At 43.8% G+C, this 23,685-nt stretch overlaps 1 protein-coding gene across 1 annotated transcript; it reads right to left on the bottom strand.

The window, feature by feature from the left end:
• Positions 1-93: 93 nt before the first annotated feature.
• Positions 94-23,146, bottom strand: dse (dermatan sulfate epimerase). Its single transcript, XM_031861622.1, has 6 exons — positions 21,147-23,146; positions 16,230-16,688; positions 12,297-12,550; positions 8,058-8,297; positions 6,079-6,286; positions 94-3,974 (listed from the first exon to the last, which is right to left on the bottom strand). Exons 2-6 carry the CDS (start codon positions 16,646-16,648, stop codon positions 2,234-2,236), a joined length of 2,862 nt encoding a protein of 953 aa, XP_031717482.1. The 5' UTR covers positions 16,649-16,688; positions 21,147-23,146; the 3' UTR covers positions 94-2,233.
• Positions 23,147-23,685: the final 539 nt, after the last annotated feature.

The raw sequence follows: 23,685 nt of genomic DNA, 5'->3' as shown, positions 1-23,685 counted from the left end.
ACACACACACACACACACACACACACACACACACACACACACACACAGACCAATAAGACAAATTCAGTGGAACACAGACAGACATGATTTTTCATTGTCATCAAAAAAAGTGCTTTTTATTTTTAAATTTATTCCATTGATAATAAAACTCAGTACTGATCCCTGATGTTTGCATGTTTTTAATCCAACTTATTTGCTGCGTTGAGACGGTGGATTTGAAACGAAACAAAAAAAACACGGCTCCGAGACACGTTGATTCATGTGAGGCTTGAAGGGAAGGAGGAGTCGAGTGTCTAGACTGTTGACTTGTAGAGTTAAAACAGATGTCTATCAGCATCAACATGAAACAAATAAAACCTTCCACTGTGTTTGTCTGAAAACAGGTTCTCTACATTTGGAGAACACATTTTTTATTTAATGTTTTGGCTATTGAATGGCTGATGAGCCGTGCTTGATAACCACATTCTCTTACAGTATACCTTTTACTATGACACCACATATTATGGTGGCCATGACACCTCAACATGCTACAATTTAAAAAACAAGGTATGTACTTTAGAAATGAGACCAAATAAATGCCTTCAGGTGGAGTTAACAGACTCATTCTTTTCATTTCCTCTCATCTGTAAAGCAAACAGCATGTACACTAGCCTTTCATAATACACTCAATTTTATAATTAGGCTTCGATTATCAGAACACAAACATTCCGGCATCTCTCATGTGGCTCAAAGACGTACGGCAGATATAAATGTTAAATAAAAGACTGCGGATGAAAATCTTCTGCGACCCACCTGTGGGTCTTTGGGAATGTGTATCAATCCACCACCGAAAATAGTCCCCAACAACTCTCCTCCTGTTTGAGAAGGACGTTGAACGCGACCAGCTGTCTTTGAAATTGACTGAGCATTCTTAAAACAATGAAACGGTTTTTCGTCGTGTCCTGGTGGACTTGCAGTTATTCTGTATTTATCTTGTGTTTTCTGGATTCATAGTTAGACTTCCAATGTGTTTTTTTCTAAATGCAATGTGTCAAAGGCGTGAAGATCTTTTCTTTATGTGTCTGTTTAAGTTGCAGTGCGTTGAGCTGTCTTGGCTACCATTTACTACTAGACACAACACACAATGAAACCTATGCATGTAGTAATTATATTTACAATAGCAAGTAAAAAACAAAAACACCATAAAAATATATCGCGCTTTCACATTTAAATGTCTTTCCATGAACGATGTAGACAAATGTCGAGCAGAGATGTGTTGACTGTATCGTAGTGGCTGAGTTTGACACGAGGCCTCTGAACACAACACAGGAACAAACTTCACTCAAGACTCGGTTCCAAAGCTCCACAGAAGCTCGTTACATCAGAGGTCTGGTTTCATCTCGGCAATTCATCAATTCCTATTTGGAATCACTTGCTTTTCCTGTTACCCATTCGGTAGATCTCACGAGTATTTGGTCCACAGTTAAAAAAAAAAAAAGATTTCAAGGACACACTTAGAATATTCTGGGGGGAGGAGTCAGAATGTTGTGAGAATACAGTTGTGATTTCTAGAAAAAGTCATAATATTATGAGAATGAAGTTGTCATTTTATAGATTACTATCCTGAGGCAAATTTGCGATTTTGTGTTTTATAAAAATAATAGAAAAAGTGATAGTAGGAGTGGTAAATTCTAGAAGATTATGAGAGCAAAAAAAACAAGTAATAAAGAAATCATAATAGTACTATAAAGTCGTAATTGTGGAGGAAAAAAAAAATATTATTCAAATAAAAGATATTATGAGAAGAAAAGACATAATATTCTTAGAATAAAATGCATAATATTATGAAAATGAAATCGTAATTTTTAGGAAATGTCAAGTTAAAATGTCTATTTTGTGTTCATAGATGAAACCTAGATTTTCAGCCCAGTCGCAGCCCTAACTTAGTTAAAGCTGAGCAAGAGCAAATGAGAATCTCACACCATTAAGGCTTTACTGATGGAATATTGTGACTTCTTTTTTTTTCTTTATTCTTACAACATGACCTTTTATTCTCAAAATATTTAAAACATTTATTCTTGAAATCTCAGATATTTTTCCTTTGTTTTCTAAAACTGGCCCTAACATTGTGTCGTAAGATCCGGCTCGGACCGAGGTTCTGGGGTGCAGCGTTTACTTCAAACCCGTGAACAACACGTCGTTCGTTCTGCAGTCTGGACGGAACCCCCCCTCCCCCCCTCCCACCGCGGTGACGTCAACACTCTGTGTGAGAGCATGACAAGTAGAGGTACAGTAAGATGAAGCAGTCCATCAGAAGGATGGTGTAGAAACACCTCTGCGTGTTCAAACTCCGACCCCTCTGGAAGCGGGTCAGTAACATGGCCAGCAGCAGAAAGAAGGTGGCGGTGTTCAGGAGGAGGAAGAGTCGTATGTAGGAGGCGATGCTGGAGAGACCCTCGCTCCCGGCCGTGGCCACCATGTGAACCTCCTTGAATTTACGGCCCTTGACAAAGGCCCCCTTTCTGTTTTTGCGGCCGTCTGCATAATCCATGAAGGCCCCCTCTCCCTCCTCTGGACTGTCTTCGTACGTACGCTTTGAAGTCCTCTGGCGCACCTTTTTCTCATTCACCTCAATCTGTGCAAAAATGTCGGGCAGACTCTCTGAAAGCTTCTCCCCGAGGTTCACTTTCTTCCCCCCTTTGCCCTTGCCCTGCTTCTTCGACATGGTGAACATCTTCTCTATCACCTCCTCCGTCTTCTTCTTATCGGAGAACTGGAGGAGGCGCTCCGCGGTCTTGTGGAAGCTGGCGGTGTTGAGGACCTGTCCTAGGATGTGTCTCTCCATCTGCTGGAAGACGGGCTTGACGTGCTGGAGGTTGTCCTCCATCACGTTGACGTATTCCTCCACCTCGTCGGGCGAGCTGTCCTCCGCGCCCGCCGCCGCCTTCTCGAACACGACCTTCTTGTGGTCCAGCAGCACCATGGCGAACAGGGGCTTGCTGATGAGCTCCCCGGTCAGCAGGTAGATTGTGTACGTGTGGTCCTTGGTGGCCAGGTAAATGTCCACCCTCTGGTCGTCGCCGCGCAGGCTGAAGCTCTGTACGTCCACGCCTGGCCCGAAGAAAATGTAGGCCACCCTGGTGTGAGGGTACCTCAACGGCATTGTGACGTTCACATAGTTGGAGCCATTGTACGGGTACCCTTGGGGGTAATTCCAATAACCTACCACTCCTTTGTTGCTGTAGCCTGTGTCGTCCAGCCAAAACATCTTGTACTTATCCTCGCCGTGTGACACAAACGCTCCGTGAACGCCGTCTATTTTTGTACCCTGGAACGGGAGATCCGTGTTGTGAAAGAAGGCGCTCATGGCCCGGGTCGGGCTGTTTGGATGCAGGTGGATGTGATCCACGAGGAGCAGGAGCTGCGGGTGAAGAAGGAGCAGGTTTCTCTGGAAGTTCCTGATCTTCAGCTCCGGGTTATAAGCGGACTGTCCCTCGCCACGGATGAAGACCATTCCCTGTCTCTCCATCGCGGCTTCCACTTTGCCCTGGGCGTCGGCCGCCAGCCCCACCTTGTACTTCAGCCACTTGGAATCGCAGGCTTCCGTTACCTGTCCAGCCCACGGCTTAAAGCAGCTCCCTGAGACCGTGGAGCTGAACAACACCGCATTGTTCAACAAAGTGTACTTGGGTCCGTACAGCGCCTCGGTGATGAACGGGACGCCGTTGGGCGCAAACGTGAACGTGTTCTGATCCGGGTGCTCGTGGCCGGCGTTGAAGTTCCTCCACCCTTTGATCCACTCTTTGTACTTGCTCCTGTGAACGATGTCAAAGATGGCGCGCCCCCCCAGCTTCCCGGACTTGAAGGAGAGAAAGGTGCGGTTGGTGTCTGCGGGTAGAGCACTGCCGTACGTCACCACGCCCCAATCCTCAAAGTGGTGGAGTTGGGACGTTCCAAAGTCTGACGGAGGCTTAGCAATCAGTCCCGGGTCATACCTGTAGGGCACCATGAGAGGACGGGTATCAGGATGATAGATTACCAACACGGACATCAATCACAAGCAACCACTGGTGGAAAGTCTTTTCAGTTTAAGGCTTTTCCAGAGGTGATTTAGTGATGACATGCTGCAATTAACATTTTTGGTGAACTAACTTATTTATCAAACTGCCTCTTTTACATGTACTGTGATTATACGATTCCCTAAGTTTTCCCACAATGCCTTTTGGCAACCCTAAGAGAAAAGCTGTGAGATCAATAGTACATATAAAGATCAAAAGCACTTATATGTCTGTCTGCTAAAGAATAACACAAAGAATAAGCTTGTCTGTATAAAAACAAAATGTAAAAACTACAAATTGAGGTTTTACAGGAAGTGCTGGAATTGTTTTTTTGGCCATGTCTTGTTTTTTATATTTCGTTTGTTGTCCGAAGTAAACAAACAAGATGTAACGTGTTAAATGGAGAACTTTGGATTTGTTTAACATTGAACAGAGCCCGGGTAGCTGCCTCCTTTTGCTTCCATTCTTTAGAGGATAAAGCTTTGGCTTGGCTGGTCCCGTGGGATTTGCTGCTTTTTCTCTGTTTCAAATCGTAAATTGAGCACCATATGGTTTTTGAAAGTGGGCTATGGGAAATTATTATGTATACCGTATTTTCCGCACTATAAGGCGCACTTAAAAGCCTTTAATTTTCTCAAAAAACGACAGTGCGCCTTGTAATCCGGAGCGCCTTATATATGGATCAATTGGTTAATTGGTTGATCTATACTGGTTGTACACGGCGCTCTGTCAAAATGTTTCAGTACGACTGGTAAACTACAAAGCCGCACCGCTTGCAGCATTACGGCTACCGTAGTCAGGGGCGTCGCCGAAGTAATAGCGGTAAACACCGGTACTGTGCTTACTCCTAGTCCAACACCACTTGTGTGTATAAAGACCCCAAAATGGCACCTTTCAAGAGACACGCTTACGACGCTGAGTTCAAACTCAAGGCTGTCAGCTACGCAGCCGAACATGGGAATAGAGCAGTGGATGACAGAAGGCGAACACACGTTCACCAAGACGGGGAGACAGCGCCGAGCGACTTATGCCACTATTTGCCAATGGATCGTGGATGCCTGGGCTGATATATCAGTCTCAACTGTGGTCCGAGCTTTCACGAAGGCAGGAATAATCACTGAACTGCCAGGCAATAGCAGCGACACTGACTCGGATAATGACGAGAGGGAGCCGGGCATGTTGGATGCCGTACTCGCCCAACTGTTCAATTCGGACACTGAAGAAGAAAAATTCGAGGGATTCGTGGACGGGGAATGAACTGAAAAAGTGAGCTTTACGTGTTATATACGTACCATAACTGAACAATGTTGAGTTATGCACTAACTTTTGATTTAGCGGTATCAGATTGTTTCTTTTACGTGTTTACAACTGAACAAGGCTGGGAGATATTGTGAATATGCACATTAACGTTTGAACAACGTTGAGTTATTGTGAATGCACTAACTACGTTTTATATGTAAGTTGAACAATTTCGAGAGTTACTATATTGTGAATGCACTAACGTTTGATTTAGTGGTATCAGACTGTTTCTTTTACGTGTTTACTGAATCAGGGAAAAGTTCCCCTCTACGTTTAAGTTACCGTATTGTGAATGAAATCAAAAATCAATAAAGTTTGACTGAATGATTTATCTGACTGTTTTGTTGACATTCCCTTTAGCACAGCTCCATCTAGTGGATGCATAACGCAACCCCTGTCAAACGTTTGACTGTAGTAGCTTCTATTCTATGCGCCTTATAATCCGGTGCGCCCTATATATAAAAACAGTTCTAAAATAGGCCATTCATTGAAGGTGCGCCTTATAATCCAGTGCGCCTTATAGTGCGGAAAATACGGTACTTGTCATTACTTTCTAGATTAAATGACTAATTGAAAATTTATTAATCCCAATATCTCGACCATGGCAAGTCCTTGGAAATAAGAAATGAAGGCCGAAAAAGCGAGCTACTTTACCAATAGAGTAGTTTAATAATAGCTCTAAACATCAAAAGAAAATTGTAGTCATATGTTTCCTATTATGAAACCAAATTCAGCAGCTCACCAGATGAACTCAGTGTGAAGAGTACACCATCGCTGGCCTTTTCCAGCCTGCCCTGGCCCCTCCGTCACCCTGTTTTGATGAATCAGATCTGCCAGCCAGTTTCCACTGCCGTTACGCAACACGTAGCGATCCAAGAAGACCAGCTGGCTCTCCGGCCCATAGAACCAGTTGTAGTTGGAGTCTGCGATGGCCACGGTCCTCTGAAAGCCTGCGGAGACGGTGAAAAACACAGAGAGCAAAACGTCAGGGGCGGCCTTTCACGGAGGTGTCCCGCAGAAGTATTTGACATCGTAAATAATGGGCAAACGTGACCAATAAAATGCTGACGCTTTGACTGATGTTTAAGTTTGCGGTGCCAACGATGCATGAAAATATCACTTGTATGCGGATTCTTTGTTAATTCCAACACGCTGCCACACAGAGCTCAGTGCAAATGTTTGGCCTAAAGTCACGGATATGTAACAAAAGTGCCCCCCCCCACACACACAGCATGAACCTCAGTCCCCTCTGCTGTGACCCAGCTCAGTCCCAAACCAAGCGCAAATTGTTCACACAGTTCTGTTGCCTGTAATTATGTCGGGTAGACCTTTAACTCTGGGGGTGAGAGGCTTCTTAGTAACCAGCTACAGTAACTACAGCATGCAATCACAGTCGATCATTTGTCAACCAAAAACAACCGTGAACAAAAAGCGCAACAGAAACACTCTTGTCAAGTACATTCTCTTTGTACAGACACCTGCAGTGAGACGACAGCAGATATGACACTTCAACTCCTATAAGTGCTGACACATCAACTCACATTGTAACTGATTTAAAAGGACTGTTCACCCCAAAAACAAAAACAAACGTGTTTTTCGTCGATTGTTTTGGTGTGGGTTGCCGAGTGTTGGAGGCATCGGCCGTAGAGATGTCTGCCTTCTCTCCAACATAACGGAACTACATGGCACTCTCTGCTTGTGTTCGCAGGCCTTGTTGTGAGCAGTTTCACTGGCATTGCGACATCTTTTAGAAGCGATACTTTCCACTGACGTCTTCGAGCACTTCCACAGAAACCTCCAACTCCTCGTATCACTTACACAGCACGGCAGCGCAGGAGGAGCAACTGACACTTCAGCTCCATTCAGTGCTGAGACTTGGACTGGCACTTCAACTCCTTTTAGTGCTTAAAGTTAGAGAGACATTTCACTCCACTTCAACTGACACTTTACCTGACAGCGTTGTATTTCGGCACTTCCACTTATCACTCCTTTTATCCCTTACACCTGCCGTTTCGGTTCTTTTTGGTGTTTAAACCTCATCTGATTCTCGTGTTCACTTCACAACCGTAAGCAGCTGACACTTCAACTTCATTCAGGCAATGCACTTCAACTGACACTGACCTTTTTTTGGGGCATTTTTATTGGACAGTTGATAGTGAAGAGGCAGATAGGACACGGGAGGAGAGAGGGCATCTAACCATTCAGACATCGAGGCTCTCCCTCTGACTGGTATTTTAACCCCTTTCAGTAATCCTTAGACTTGAGTCTTGAGCCCCTCTCAGCACATTCATGCTGCTATTGTGGCACCGGATCCAAGGCTCTCCTGGGCTGATGTAATTAGAGGTGATGCTCAACCACAATACAGAAACTGTTGGCAAGGGGGGCTAGCCTGACCTAGGGGCCCCTCCCCCACTGCTGCCCCCCCCCTGACCTTCAGACAGACTGAACTTCCAGGACACCACATATCCCTGCAGGCCTCAGGTCAGCTTTGCATCCAGGAAGGTAATAAGTACACGCATGCATACCCCTGTATTGGCTCAGGAGGAGGAGCCGCTCTCCAATGTGGCAGCCTGCCTGAGGTTATGTTCACGTCGAAACCTTATACGTCCAACTTTTGGGATAAAGCATTCTTGTACGGACTAACTGGATGTATTAGCCAGTCGTAGCTAAATTAACCCTTACTCGTGGATTAATTGGCCTGTTGAAAAAAGTGACAGTTACCCGGCAGGATGGTCCTGTACAGGAAGGCGAAGTGTTTGAGGAGCCAGGGGTGGTCGAAGTGGCTGATGGCGAAGTGGCGCTGCACCAGGAACATGTACTGGAACAGAGAGCGGGTGGTGTACGTCCCGTAGGCCACGCCTTCATACAGGGAGCCGTCCGTCACGTCCTGCAGGAGGACCATGGACTTCTCCATAATGGACAGGACCTGCTTGGTCCACAGGTAGGCCTCCTGGAGGTAACCTGGAGCACAGGAAGTGGAGATGGTTTCACAGATTAAATACAGCGGGAGAACACCCTGGATTATGAATGCTTTTGGTCAGTTTTTCGCCCATATACTGAAATAGTGAATGCATCGCACGGCTGACAAACAGTTTCTGGTTGTGTGACTGTGTTTTTCTACCTTTCTGGTAATCTTTAGCTAACAGATTCATATCCTCAAATCAATTAACTAACCATAGGAATATCTTATCTCGACATCCTATTGGTTCAAAAGTCTAATGCTTGACATCTTCAGCGTCCTCTGATGGTGGATACTTCAAATTTTACACAGTATTTCAATATTTGATATGATTTTTGAAAGTATGGTTTTTGCAATTAAGTTCATTTTATAATAAAATAAAATAAATAAAAACCTGATTAACAAAACCTAATCAAATTTGCCCTGGTCTACAATCTGAGAAGCTGCAGAAAAGTATTAAACAACATACATGGACAATAACAGATTTTACTCTTTTTATCCAAAGTGGGAGCGCAGTAATCCTCTTTGCAAGCAGGGGCCATGAAAGTGCTTCTCGAATAGAGTCGCACCTGGACTAAAAATGAGAGATCCTGCATTACAAAGTGATTAGGGTGTGTGTGTTAGCTTCAGCTTCTCACTCTGTTACCTAAAGAAAACTTCCACACACACACACACACACACACACAACATTTACCTGTGGCTATGGAAAGCGTGACACCACTATGGCACACTACAGCGTGTATACTCTCTCACACGCACACAGACTTTACTATGAGAACAGGCGGCCGCATAAACACTCCGGCCTCAGTTCATTGAGGAATCCACAGGGCCGTCGACGGTGACTGGCCCAGCCGGCCGAGTCCGCCCCCTGGAGCCGTCCCCAACAGTGTTTGGTTTGGGGACCGCCGGCCTACACAGAGCAGGCATTTACCATCAAACAGGAACTCTTGGCATACACAAAGACCATATTTACCCAATATTTACACAAACAGAGCTTCACCGGCGCTCACAAAGTCCAGGGCCATCCTCCAGAGCAGCTCGGGCTTTGAGACCCTTCGCTACTTTCTTTCCTCAAAAGTAAAAACATGATATTAAAATAAACCCTTATGACAGCTTTCCAGGAATACTAAACACAATTTGTCAGTGTCTGCGCGAAACAATCTGGTTCAAGTAAACTAAATCATATATTTAGCTGCATTGATTGATTTTTTTTGGCCCTCTTGAAGACCCAGGAGCAATTTGGAAACACAAGATGTTTGCCTTCTGGCTTCTGTTTTTGTCTAACGTTACCTTGGAATTAGCCCTTTAAAAAGCTACACAGAGCTGATGGGAACTACAACACTCGTGTGTGCAAAGTAGACATTTCCTGGGATTAAAAGCCTCTACCACATAGACAAGTACGCAATTTAGATTTCCAGCTGCTTGCATACGCAGCATGTTCGTGAAAAGTGCACTGAAACTCCTGCGTCATCAAAACTAAATCCAAGGAAAGCGAGGACACCGTGCTGAACATAGAATTACAACACAGCGATTACTGGAATACCAAAGACGTCAACGAAAAGGATAAATAAGAAAAAGAGAGTCATCACGTTAACCCACGTTGTCTCCCATGTCTCCCATGCTGTTAGCCAGGGCGCTGGGTCTGGACACCCGGATCCCTCCCTCAGCACACATCATGTCCAGAGGAATGTGAAAGGTCAAGGGATTTGTTATTTCCAACAACACTCGTTGACTTTACTCTCTTCTCCTCGTCACACACGGCCGATGATGCAATTGCAGGGATCTTGTATACAACTGACCAGGGAGCTTGTTAATGTGTTATTCTGATCTATTTTATATATTAGGGGGCAGGACAGCCAGTGATGAAGTACAATGTTTTCCAGAGTCCGACAGCTCAATAGCGGGGGAGCAGTGCATTCATGTGTCTATTAAAAGCAGTAATAGAGGAAAGGGAAGGAGAAAGAGAGTTTTTTTGGGGGGGAAGCAAAGTTGAGAGTGTTGCTATCGAGGATGAACGCTGCTCCTCATTGGACGGAGATAAAGGGATCGTTTGGGTGTCAGTTTGATTTGAATGTGGAACATTGCAGCATCTCAAAAAATCAAAAAGTCAGCAATTGTCCTTAACGTTTGTGTCGTAGAACCAATAAAGAAGACAAAGAGTTTCTTCTTCTCTTCTGGCAGGGCTTATTGGAAACTTTCCATTTATTCTCAGGCATTTTAGTCAGAATAATATTTGGGCGTTAATGTCATCCCTTGATACAAATGATACCTACGTGATCACGGAATTCAGTCGGGCCTCTGCAGAGTGTTCGACGAGACACGAGGTGAGAGTTATATGACGCAGCTAAAAAGAGAAATCACTGCAAATACATCAGAGTTGCAAGTCTCACCATGCCAGTAAACTTTTAAGAAGCTATGTTCTCACCTCTGCTAAGGTGTGACAATCTCATCTCCACACGAGGTCTGCTGTAAAGCACACTTTAAGCAAAATAAAACCATGAGTCATAAACATAAACAGAGCACAAGCCCTTCCCCGGGTGACAAAGACAGGCTGGAAACTCACTTTTTCCTCGGCTCGACGCAAAATGTAACAAAGCAAACAGAGGTCGGTGTTCACTGAGCTTTGCGCCTGTTGTTGCCCTCTACAACATTTCTTTTAAAAGCCTCAAATAAAACCACCGTGACCACAGCGGTTCTCTGTAAGCCAGCTGCCATTTAGTTCACGTCAGGGCCGGATCTTTAGTGGCAGAAATCAAAATCCCTGGAGGCAAAGCACTGCGGGCCTTTAACCTCCCGATGGCCTTTTCTCTGCTTGCCTCCTACTCAAAAATATTTAGCGCAAGGATATTGAGGCATTGAGAAACATTCGGCGGTGAATAATGATGTCAGGTTTCACAAAGGAAGTGCTGCAGAGTCATGTGGAGAACCTCACCTGGAGAATAATTACAAAGGATTAAGTGCAGCTATGGCAGCTAAGCCTCAGGCTGACTGCACTGAAATTCTAGTCAGTTTCTCTCCGAAGCAGACGGAGTCTCACCATGAAAATGACAAGACATGACATATATACCACGCAAATGTATACTGTATATATTTCTGTGAGCTAATAATCAAAACCAATATCTAGATGCTTCTGAGACATCCGTCCGTGCGTTTGTCTGTCCGGCAGATGACTCGAAAACGTAACGCCTCTGGCAATGGCTGTTGCTGAGGCATAAAAATTACATTTTTTTACTGTAATCCCTCCACAACTGCATCCTTAGTAGGGTCTAAATCCTCTGAATCAGCCTTAAGACCATGAGACTAAACCTCCACCGTAAAAAACAGACTAATGGAATTCCTTTAGTTGAGCTGAAGGTTCTTAATGCTGAGCAAGGCAGGTTTCTGACCCTTAAAGCTCCCACACAGAGCTGGAATGAGCTCCCTTGCTGAGTGAAGGAGTTACACATTAATTGATCAAATATATAAAGGGAACTAAAATATCAGTAAACGCTGGGAATCCTCCTCAAGGGAATATGAATATCTTAGCCACTGGTTGTAAAGGTTTCTTGCTCTAAACACACAACACATAATGACCAACACCCTCATCTTTAGGCCCCGCCTCTACGAGGGTGAAAACCATAGACATAGTTAATGTGACGTCATCAATTAGACTGTTGACTGCTGTTTTGAAGCCTCGAGTTTGGTGTTTTGGCAGTCGCCATCTTGTTTTTTTGGAAACCGAAGTGACACGAGAGGGTGGAGCTAAGTACAACCTAACGGTGAATAAGACAACTGTCAATCATAAGGTCGCCAAGCCCCGAAGCATATCCTGCTTAATCGTCTATTTGACTCTAAATGGACCATAATTTACTAAATGAACATCATGCTGTATTGAAGAAGACTTGAAACTACAGATTGAGACCATAAACTCATGTTTACAATGTTTACTGAGGTAATAAATCAGACTTCTATACAATCAAACACATAAGACATTTCAAAGGCATGACTCCCTATCCACTAACCTTGGGTCATGTAAACCAGGCTTCCCGTGAGCAGCGCCACGCAGTTGGTGGGCTGGTGGTTGTGCAGGTACTGGAACCCCCAGCCCCGGACGTAGGACTTCTCATACATCAGGCGCGACACGTTGCCGATCACCTGGAGGAACCGCTCCTGTTGACCCTTGTTCAAGTACTCGTACAGGAAGTCGTAAGCGGTGGCGAACCCGACCAAAGAGTGCGCCACAGGAACTTCATCCCAGGGGGCGTCTTTAACCAACCTGCGATAGAAAAACAACGAACACAAGGCTCAAGGCAAGGCATCAAACATAATGTGGAGCACATGGAAAATAAACATTCTACGGTAATCAAGTGGCAAATTTTCACTCTTTAAAATGAAGCCCCTGGGAAAATGTTCGTTATGAACAAGAAGCCCTTTCTTTCTAGTAGCAGTTTGCACCACAAATGCTGCACCATTGCTTCCCAATAAACAGACATTAAAAGTGTAGTGTGCGCAAATTCTCCCCTGGTTTACGGGCGCTAGGATCTAAGAACGCTGACTCCTGTGGGTTTTTCAGGGTGCTAAGTGTCGGTGTTGTAAAAGAGTGAAAGGGGTTGTGTTTGTAATCATTCTGCTCACTTTGGTTAAAAAGAGAGGAACCTCAGATGTGGGACTCGATGAATCAGGCTCGAAATCTAAGGCCGTGTTCAGAGCTGCCATTGACATGTGTCCTGGGTGATGCGATCACAAGTGGACATATTTCAAGTACAGCTGTGAATGCGCCCAAAGACACATCGAGGACGCATTAAGAGCCGCTCGCTCAGACCACAATCTGATGTAATCTGCTCTGCACATGGCCACATTCTTTTAGCAGTGTGTACGTGAATGTGTCCACAAATCGCAGACTCAACCGACGTCCTCTGCGTACGAACTCACTCATGCACCTAATGCCACCATTGGCCTACTGACGTGAGAGCTTGTTTTTTGGGTGAGAGCATAATAATTAGAGTGCATGAATTATAATTGTTCTTGTTGAAGTTTTTGAACCGCAAAGATGATGTACTTCTAAACGTGTGTTGAAAACAAAGCACGAAATGGCAAAGAAAGTGGAGACTGGTTCATCCATTTGATGTTGGCAATGCATTGCTTCCACATGTTAAGTGGCAGCTGAGGTTTATTTGAAAACCACTTCCTGTCTGCTCATGTAAATGAACACCAAATGGGTCGCTTCTTTACGCTGCAATTTGCCCGTACGGCAAGAAAAAAAACGATGGATGCCAAGTCACAGGTGGACTGTATATTGAATCATGCCAAAGCACACAAAATCACACTTCCGTATGTTTGCACAGACTGTGTAAAAAGAAGAAAAAAGAAGAAGAAGAAGCAGGCACCAGTATGCCACAAAGTAGAAGCTCCCCGTCCTAACATGGTTCACGGAGTCGTCGGAGACATAATTGAAGGCCGTGAATACCACAGCCGACTGGTTCCTGGAGCCGCTCTGCACAAGCCCTCAGAGGTTCAGTGACCATAGTGAAAGTGCGGCCAAGGAGAAAACTCACAGTGTGTTCTTAAGTTGTGAAAACACATGCTCAGTGGCTTCTCCTTTCTGCACTGTGGCACACGCGCTGATATTGTGAAAAATGTCACGCAAATTACAATAATACCACACCAGCTTAAACCCCCCCACCCCCCTGCCTTGAAATGAGTTGCGGGAAAATACCCAAATACCCTTTCACATGCTGAATGACTGGAGGCAGCCATGCACCACAATGAGAATGATTAATCTATGGAAACTTTGAAAAGGAACAAAAAACTCAAGGTAGAGGAGTTGTTGGAATATAGTAGAGTAGTATATCAACAGTGTGTTAAATGTAGTATGATCTGTAACTACTGATTTATGATGACTATAATGTACTATAATTCAAATGTAGCATAACGGTAGCGCAGCGCTAGCAAAGTACAGTCCAAATGACTGGAAATGTTCAGGCTCCACCTCTTTGATCCAGGATACTTTGGGAGCTGACTTGTGTGGACTCGGGGTAGCTAAGTTTTCCCAGAATGCACTTTGCGTCTATCAGCTGCGACGGCCGAGGACTTGAGCGAGGCTCTTTGCCGTTTTCATTTTTTTGTCCAACTACTGTTATTATGTGGCTAAATTAAGAAAATAATGTTGAATGTTTGGTTGAATCATTCAACTAATTTCTGTTTAAAAAATTTGGCAAGCGGCCCCACTTCTGAGATGATTGGCCAGTCAACACACACTGCAATCAAAAATAATAAATAAATATAAATGAAAAATGAACAGAGGCAGTGCCATGTATCGTAAATACAGAGAGAGGTAACTGATATCTACAGCATAAGACTATTTTTGGGAACGGATGATTTTGGTTTGTAAATAACTCTACAGGATTTCTGCACGTATTTGATCAAAGATGGTTTATGTTAACAAGTCAGCGTAGCTAGCTAGTCAGCACTAATTCAGTGAGATGATGTGAATAAATGTGAGTGAACAGCAGACGGTTGCCATGGGCCCCGACACTGGATGCAACCACCTTCTCTCCAAGCGTCACTTTTCTGAGTCCTTCGTTTCCTTTTGTCTTTGAAATAAAAGCCGTGGAGAGCTGCGGAGCGGTGAATGGCTGTAATCCACTTCTCGGGCCACTTTGCACTTGCAAGGCAGAACTAATGTTCATTGAACCTAATCAAATTGTTAGGGAAATAAGGAAGCGCCGTGGTCGGCCGATGACTGCGCCCCGCTCAGCCGTGGCTGACTCTGAAAAGCCCGAGGATTGTTCAAACGTGGCTGAATGGATGGATTCAGCTGACTTGTTGGTTGTACTTCTCATGGTGTGGAGTATGGCAAGGACGCAAGGATTGCAAGGCAATCTATTCGAACAGGATTTAGGAGATCTGTCCTTTGACAATGAGCTGAAAGCCCAGAGTTTATTGTCTGGCAATTGGTTGGTGGTAAAATGATCACCACTGGTTTCCTGATTATCTTAAAAATCAGTCGTTCAAAGGTGAACAAAGCTCAAAGTTCAAAGAAAACTTTGTTTGCTCTACTCTTTGCTTCTTTATTTAAAAATACTGGATGATGTCAGCTCATTTAATCTCACCATGGCAAATGCTCCCCTACCAATAAATCCAACAACCCAGTAGCCAGAAAAAACAAATGTTGGCATTGTATGTTTCTGGAAACCACAGGACACGTCGAATGTTGACGTTTCTAAACAAAAAAGATGATGGTTTGTGTTAAAAGAATAAGGTAACAACCGGAACTACCGTGAATAAATTAGGACCGCCCTTAGCAGACTGTCTTACATAACGTTAAGTAACGAGCGTAACAATGTCACGTATCAAGCGTAAGGTCAATGTTTATGTTTGGTTTCACACAACAGTGGTCTCCTGGGTGAAAGTCCTGTGTTTGTTTTTGTTTGTTTTACCCATCCACACCAGCCACCTGGCCTTGATAGGCTCTCTCACTAGTTACACTGCTTATTATACCCAGGTGTGATTATACCACGTCACCTGTACCCTGAGCTTCAATCTCAGCCCAGGTCCCTGCAGTCGGGCTATTCAGCTCACATCTGAACATTTCATTTCCTTTCATGTTCGGTAAACAGCTGCTAAACATATTTCCTGGAGCGCAGACTTATCTTTACCAGAACTCTGGCCCGCAGAGGAAAACGAGAAACACTCCTGAGATCGGGGCTGACCAGAAACCCTCTGAGCTGACTCAGCATTAATACCCTGGCCGATACACACACACATGAGGGTGGAAACAGATATCAGGTACCATCCGTAAGCTCTGAACAGACACCCATTTGTCTCTGTAAAAAGAAAAAGGGGCTGATGCTAAGAAGAGGGTGGTTCAAATTTCCTCATGCGGAATACTCGGCAATAAACACACTAAGTCGTAACAATAGAGTATAAAATAATTAAAAGACAGAAAAATCTACCAACTAGGCTGAGCCGCCATCCTCTCCATGTAGTCCTTGGCCAGGTCGAGGGCCCCCGCCCTGTGCGGGTACAGCATGCAGAACATGGACAGTACGCCCAGGTTGTTTCCGTACACCTCGTTCCAGCGGGCGCTGAACTCTGCGGGGCTCCAGGGGGGCAGGTACATCTCCGGGTGCTCCAGCATGGTTTCGCCCGCGTCACGGATCCTCCTCGACATGTCCCGGTGAGTCCCCGCGGCCGCATACTGCAGCTCCTCCACGTCCCCCCGGTTGAAGTACAGCATGGGGTGACCGTTGTAGTTGCCCCCCATGAAGGGGATTCCTCCGCTGGGGTCCACTTCCGCCACCACAGGGGCGAGCAGGGGCCACAGCAGGCTTAGGAAGAAGACTGTGGGGGCCCCGCGGGTGTGGGTTCTCATCGTCTCATCAGGCGGGGGGACTGTGGCCGAAGGAGCTCAGCTGAGGGAACAGTGGGGGGAAGAGAAGGATTAGAGAAAGCCGGCCCATATTCTGCGCAGCCTTTTTCTTACAAAAACCCTCGCATTCCTTGAATAATTAGACACAGCTGTATTCCTGATGATGCAGGCTTTCCATAGTAATGTAGACTGAACTAAAAACACTACTGTCCGATCACGTGGGAGTCATTGGTGTCAAAGATTAGACAAATAGTTTCCAAATTCTTAATCCTCTATAGTTCCCAAAAAATAAAATGATACCCATCTGCTATAAAAACAGCGAAATCCGGATATTGTGTTACACCTCTGCACACTTTGTTAACCTCATATTTACTTCCCAAGATGCATTTCTGAGTTGGTCAGACAGGTCTAGCCACGCACACCCAGATGGCGAGACGAGCAGGCCTGAAGGTCATAAGCGGCCCATTACTGCAGCAGCATCACTCTACAAGCTCTGAGCTGAGCTGCTGTGGTCTCTCTGCTCTGAACATGAGAGTAAATTACATGACCCGAGTGGAGCTCTTGGCAAAGGCCTGCATGCTGGAAAACCCTTTGGTAGTGATTTTGACAAACGTCTAGACTGGGGTCCATTCTAATGCAGCGAGCTGTCCGGGGCTTTCATGCGTTTTTTTGTGGTTTGCCTTTTTAATAAACAAGGAAAGCTCAATTTTGTACATTCATTTTGACATTAGACCTTCACATTCCTCCGTGGTGAACAATGAGGACGGTGGACTTGCAGCCGAGACGAAGACATGAAGACAAGTCCGGACTGAGGATGCCTGTAAGCCTGAATCAGACTGATGTCAGACTGCTTTGGGTTACTTGCTTAGTTACTTGGGCAACTCAATGGAAAATATTTTGGTGGGTACGTTGTTATTAAGATAAGTGCTATACCAATAAAGTTTATCATAAGTAGGTCTTTGCTACTCAATATTGATTTTGAAGAGAGCTCGTGGCACTTTAAGACATTATTATCTACAGAAGCAAAGCTACACTCAGACACTGAGCCCGTATTTTCATTTTTCATTTATTCACTCAAATAAACAGTGGCGGCTGGTCAATAGAGGGCAATGGGGCATGGCCCCACCTTGAGCCACACAAAAAAAAATAATTATAATAATCATAAATTATACAAATTGTCAATATTTGTGTTTTTGAGCTATGGCATGTACCCAGTAATATGTGTAAAATATGATATCTGCACAAAATATATGCTTTTCCCGCTCGTCCTCTCCGCCCTGCGCGTTCTCGTCAGGAGAAGTCTCTACAGGCGTGCGCGAGCGCCAGCGCGAGCACTACTCCTCCAAGTCTCGTTTGCAGGAGATTCTACAGGCCAAAGAGCTGATCCCACATCAGCCTGACTTCACAATTAGACAGCAGACTAGTGGGAAAGTGAAGCAGTACATGCGAAGCTTCTCTAATGTACACCAGACAGGTTTGGCTAGCAAGATGACGTCATGCTAATAACTTATTTAGCTTTTTAAAACAATGGGGACAGATCCAGCACGGACAGTTACGGGAGCGAGGGATGAGGAGGTTAGGAAACATGAGAACACCAGGACACACATGGAGAACTCTGTCAAGCTACATATCAGACAAAGTGAACATCTTTTCTTCTACATAGTTGTCCTCAGTCTCATCTGCTTAACTTGGTCATGGAGGCATCAACATTTAATTGAGATGGTAGATTAACAGTGAAAACTCATCAGAGCTTAATTTAACATCAGTATTCATAATTACACTTCAGGTTTACTTCTCCTGATCTTTACTGCCTTTAACCTCCTCTCACTGGGCCGTCAGAGTGATAACTGCATATTTGTGTTATGCACACAACTGCCCTGTAACATGAGTATTAATGTGATATCATTAGAAAGCTACAGTTCTTGTAATTCGATTTCTGCAAACCATTTCAAGATACAATAACAGCAGGTACAGTTAACGTCTCTGTCAAACAAGCACTCCAAAAATAGCCGATAAAATATCGCCGTGACTCACCGATTATGATCCAAAACGTCCCCCTCGTGCATGCTAGTCCAGCAAAAACGGTCTTGCTAGGTGGCTAAGGGTCCACTCGATCGAATCCAGTAAAAGATTTAGTCCAAAACACATTAGTACGTTCATAAAGACCCACGGGGGGCTGTTGCATCATTTCAAATTAGCCAGCAGATATGATAACTCGCGATCATATTTCGGGCATAATTTCACTTTTCATGTCAACAGAGCGAGATTTTCATCGCAAAATGGAGGCTACATTCTGCCGGTTAGACTGACACCACTTATTTGGGTAAAGCTCGAGCCAATCGCAACAGATCCTGTTCAAACTCAGGCTCCACATAGACAATGAAATTATGAAGCCAGGGATATGCAAATTTATCAGCTTGAATGCTGGGAATGTTCTCTAACCTGAACTGGAAACCATGAGTCAAGTTCTCGGGACAGAGTGTGAAGACTACAAACTGGTTCATGAAAGTTTTCAAGAATCTGTGAAAGTTGATACTGGTTAGATATGATATAGTTAACCATACATCGACTTAAATAAACTTTATTTCGAACACATAGTTTATCATAGTATATGCATTTTGACATGGTGACGCGAGCATCCAAATGCATCTTTACGCGGCCGCACCCTTAGTAAACCATGTGTCAAATATTAATTATCTGTCGTGTTGTTATCAAATTTTAACTTATACTAGGCGTCATGACTGTTGGCTGTCGAATGAGAGTCTTTTCAAGCCTGTAAGTCCCAGCCATAGATAGCTGCTGCCATCTGTTGGCCAAAACAAATCTAGGCGGAAGTAAAATGCTTCTCTTTCACTGTGCTGAAAACGCATTAGCTCAATGCTAATAGCACTTACGATGATTCTGACTGATTGTGAAGAAACTTCAGAGTGTTGCCGTTCAATAAAGACTAAAACCATACATGTACTCCCAATGGTTCAATAAGAGCTGTCAGTTTACTTTGGGTACGCGGTTGATAGGCGTTTTAGGCAAATTATGCAGGAGTGAAAAGAGGATAACAAGGTCCATAGGGGCATCTCAATAAATAAACATGTTATATTATATTATATAAGTGTTATTTACTGCTTTTTTTCGTGTTGGAATAAATGTTAAATATTTAACTGCAAAGTAGTAATGCGTGTTTGATACTTTCATTTTTTTGCATTAAATCATACTGGGATGTTTGCTGAAATTGATAGGATGGCCCTACCTGGAAAATTTGCAAATAAATAATAATTAGAATTTCTGTAACAAAAGCCATTTTACGTGCATGTTCCAGTTTCTCAAATGTCAAGATCTGCTGTTTTATCATTGCAAATTGAATATATTTGGGTTTATCCACTAAAACGAGACATTTAAAGACATGCCTCTGGACTCTGAGAATGGCTCTTGTGGTGGTGTGTTTTTTTTCTCCATATTTTCTTACATTTTATAGACAGTGATAAGTTAATTAATTAGAAAAAATGTATAGATAAGTGAATAATGAAAATATTTATATAATAAAATAAAATGATATTTGTCAAAACGTAGGTGAAAGTGTTTCAAAGCCATCTGCACAATGCCAGGAATAAAACTGTAATGGAGAAGTGCAGTAAGGCCTCCACAGGGCTGAGGACCAAACCTCACTATTTTCTGAGCACCGACTGCCATGTGTCTGAGTATCCAAACGTGTCAAGTATCAAAAGGGAGGATGAGGATTGATATTATCCCAAAGTTCATAATTAATCTCTCTTTTCTTTGCCTAAAAGTAATCAAAATTGAAGTATATATAATACATCTATTACCCAACCAGAATGAGCCAGGAAAATACATGCCTCATATGTTTTTAATTGTAAAAAATTAACTCTCAATAACCCCCCAAAATATATACAGTACATGACCTCAGGGTAAGTTTCCGCTGCTCAGTTAGGAACATTACTCATTGCACTTGAGTCATTTTTTATGATTAGATAAGTAGCAAAAAGACAACGGAATGCAATTGTGTTGTGTGTTGTCACTGTAAACTTAAAATGAAGATTTGCACCGCGCTTCAGGCCTTCAGAGTACTTCAGGCTATCTTAACTTAAAGAAATGAAGTGCTATTCAAATGCAGTGTGTAGTTATGACTGATTAATATCCGTCGCCCACCATTGTTCCACAGTTTGTAGAAGGTAAAGCACAGGTCTCATTGTCAACCATTAGAAGTTGTTATAGGCTATACACATACATATCATTCCTCCCTTCACAGACCTCACATTTACTTTGTCAATCTTTAAGCTAACTTCTCCTTCATTAAGTCTTTACGTTTTATTTAAAAAAGAAAGTGGATCATGTGACTGCGGAAGTGATTTGTAAGCCTACAGTAGCACCAATATCATTTATCGATAATACAAAAACCCCACGCACAAAAGTAGCCTTGTTCACATCGACCACGAAGCGGTGACGTAGAAAGAAAAAAAGAAAAAAGAGAAGCCGTTTACGTTACCTGTCAGAAGCGGTGCTCGCTAATCCGTTTCCCCCTCGTCTTAACAGTCATTTCTTCTTCGTCACAGCGGGGATTTGAGGACAAGTTATCAATACGGTTGAAAAGTTAGTTTTTAGGGACGAAACGAAGTTAGAGAGAGGAGGGGAGGGAACGAGTGTGCGAGTGAGTGAGGAGGGAGTGTCATGCTCGCGAGTGAGGAGGGGCGGTAGTGGAGAATGGAGATTTAAAGGGGATAATATTGGACATTTTGATGTACAGCTAGCTTGAATATTAGCTCTTTGCTAGCTCCAGTTTGAAAGTCATTATAGTTCACATTTCAAGTTTCGTTAGTGTTGTAAGCCGCTCTTTTCCTCAGAAATAAATAGAAATGACACTTTCTAAAAGAAGCACTTCACTTCTGTTTTTGAGTTGCACCACAAGAAAAAAAACTAATGCAACATGCGAAATGAAGACTAAATTAGATCCTCATTGGGAATCTCAAGTAGAGCCATAATCATAAAGAAGGGAGTAAAAATAAATCAGGATGGCCAATTCCAATGTGCTTATCTGAGCGCTGAATCCTTAAAAAACAAGAAAACAAACCTCGTAAATGGAACTTCACTCCACTTTTATGATTAAATAATCCTAAAGTGGGAAATCTGTAGTTTCTGCTTGTTTTTTTTAGCAAATTACAACAACAAAGAAAAGTTATTAATGCTGTTGTCTGACAGGTGTGAAATGTCAATGGGAAAACATGCATGCATATTCATATTCAGAGGGTGAATATGTTTTGCTATGTTATCACAACAGCTAGTAACTACAGCTGAACTCTGGTAGGGGACAGAAGGGAGACAGGTTGTTGGTTTTCCTTGAAGAAGTACTGCAGAGGAGTTCAATGTCCTATGTTGCAGAGCTGCTTGAAAAAAAAATAAAAAATACTAAAATACATTGTTACTTTGCATCCCATTTAAACAAATTACCTGTTGTTGTTAACTGGGTCATGTCTCAAACTTGGCTCTATGTGTTCTGTTCCCATTTAAACCTGTGCAACTATATGCACGTATACAGAACTTACAGGGTCTTTGGTCGCAAACCAAACTCGAAAAGAGAAAACCCTGTGTAAGAAAATTGTAGAACATTTTATTTCTTTGACAGTACACTTCAACACAGAACTGAACTTTCCCTGTGTTTTCAAGAACTTAAGACCACAAATGAATCCAACATAAGGCAAATGTGCACGTCAAATTTTCAAAGTCAGATGAGAAAAGAAGAATACAATCACCACAGCTGTATGCATAAAACACACACGGCACAAGTAAGAATTCACTTTGGATGACTGACATGACAGCTATATGCTGCTTATTGTCAAAATATTCTCTCCGCCTCCGTGAGATGATGGTCATCTAAAAGGACATTTTTAAAATCCTCTTGTTTGATGAGACGAGAAGATTGAAACCAGTATCGTCTCCATGTGGTTAACATAGAGATTGGTCCGGGATGTTTAGCCCAGCTTAGCACAAAGGCTAAAAAACAAGCCAAGAAGCTAGTCAGGCTCCATCAAAAGTACTTCTAAAAAACACCAAATTAGTTACATAGACACCTTGTCTTGTTTATGTAGCTGCAATGTGGTCTCATCCCTACTCGTCATATTTTGCCTCTTGGGCCGGGCCTTTTTGCGTAGTATCTTGATGCAGGTGGTTAGCGCGTGGTTAACATCGTGACGCGGTGGCAGTTAGGTTTAGGCAACAAAACTACTTGGTTAAGGTTAGAAAAAACATCATGGTTTGGCTTAAAATAACTTCACTTCTTATGTAACCTAAGCTACGGGTGTGATGTGACTCAATGGCTTGGCGTCAAAAAATAACACATCTTTCGGTTTTACAAATACAAGCCCTCTGAGTAAAAGTCCGGTGTGTTTTTCAGCAAACTTTCTGGCTCTTTGTCAGGATCTCTGTCAGACCAGACACCTCCCATGGCCACACAGCTGCAGCCACTCCAGCCGATTACCTCCTGCAGGCTGACACACCAGACTCGGGTCCCACTAATGCTTCCCCTGGCACTATATAAACTCTGGTCCTGCAGTCTGGGGTTGTCAGGTCGTACCGTCTTTCACCCGCTTCAACCCCGTTGCAGCTTCTGCCTCAAGCGCCTGCCTCCGGTGTCCGTCGGTCCGGGAATCCCCGTGCCCTCCTTTGTGTTTACGGACTATACACCGCTGCTCTGCCCTCCGTGGTGTTAATGGACTACACACCGCCGCTCTGCCCTCTGTTGTGTTAACGGACTACACACGCCGTCAAGCTACCAGCCCTCCGGTGTCGAGCCACGGGACATCACGCCGTCGATCTGCCTACTCTCTGGTGTCGAGCCACGGGACATCACGCCGTCAAGCTGCCAGCCCTCCGGTGTTGAGCCACGGGACTCGTACCGTCGAGCTGCATACTCTCTGGTGTCGGACCACGGGCTCCACACCTTCCTGTCTTCCTTACTCTGGCTAAATAAAGTCTGTTTCACCGTACTCTGTCTCCTGTGGTCTTGCTATTGGGTCCTAACCGTGAACTCC

Source organism: Anarrhichthys ocellatus, unplaced genomic scaffold (assembly GCF_004355925.1).
Source record: "Anarrhichthys ocellatus isolate YVR2014 unplaced genomic scaffold, GSC_Weel_1.0 scaffold25, whole genome shotgun sequence".
NCBI classification, from domain to species: domain Eukaryota; kingdom Metazoa; phylum Chordata; class Actinopteri; order Perciformes; family Anarhichadidae; genus Anarrhichthys; species Anarrhichthys ocellatus.
This window is presented reverse-complemented; position numbering and strand designations above follow the sequence as displayed.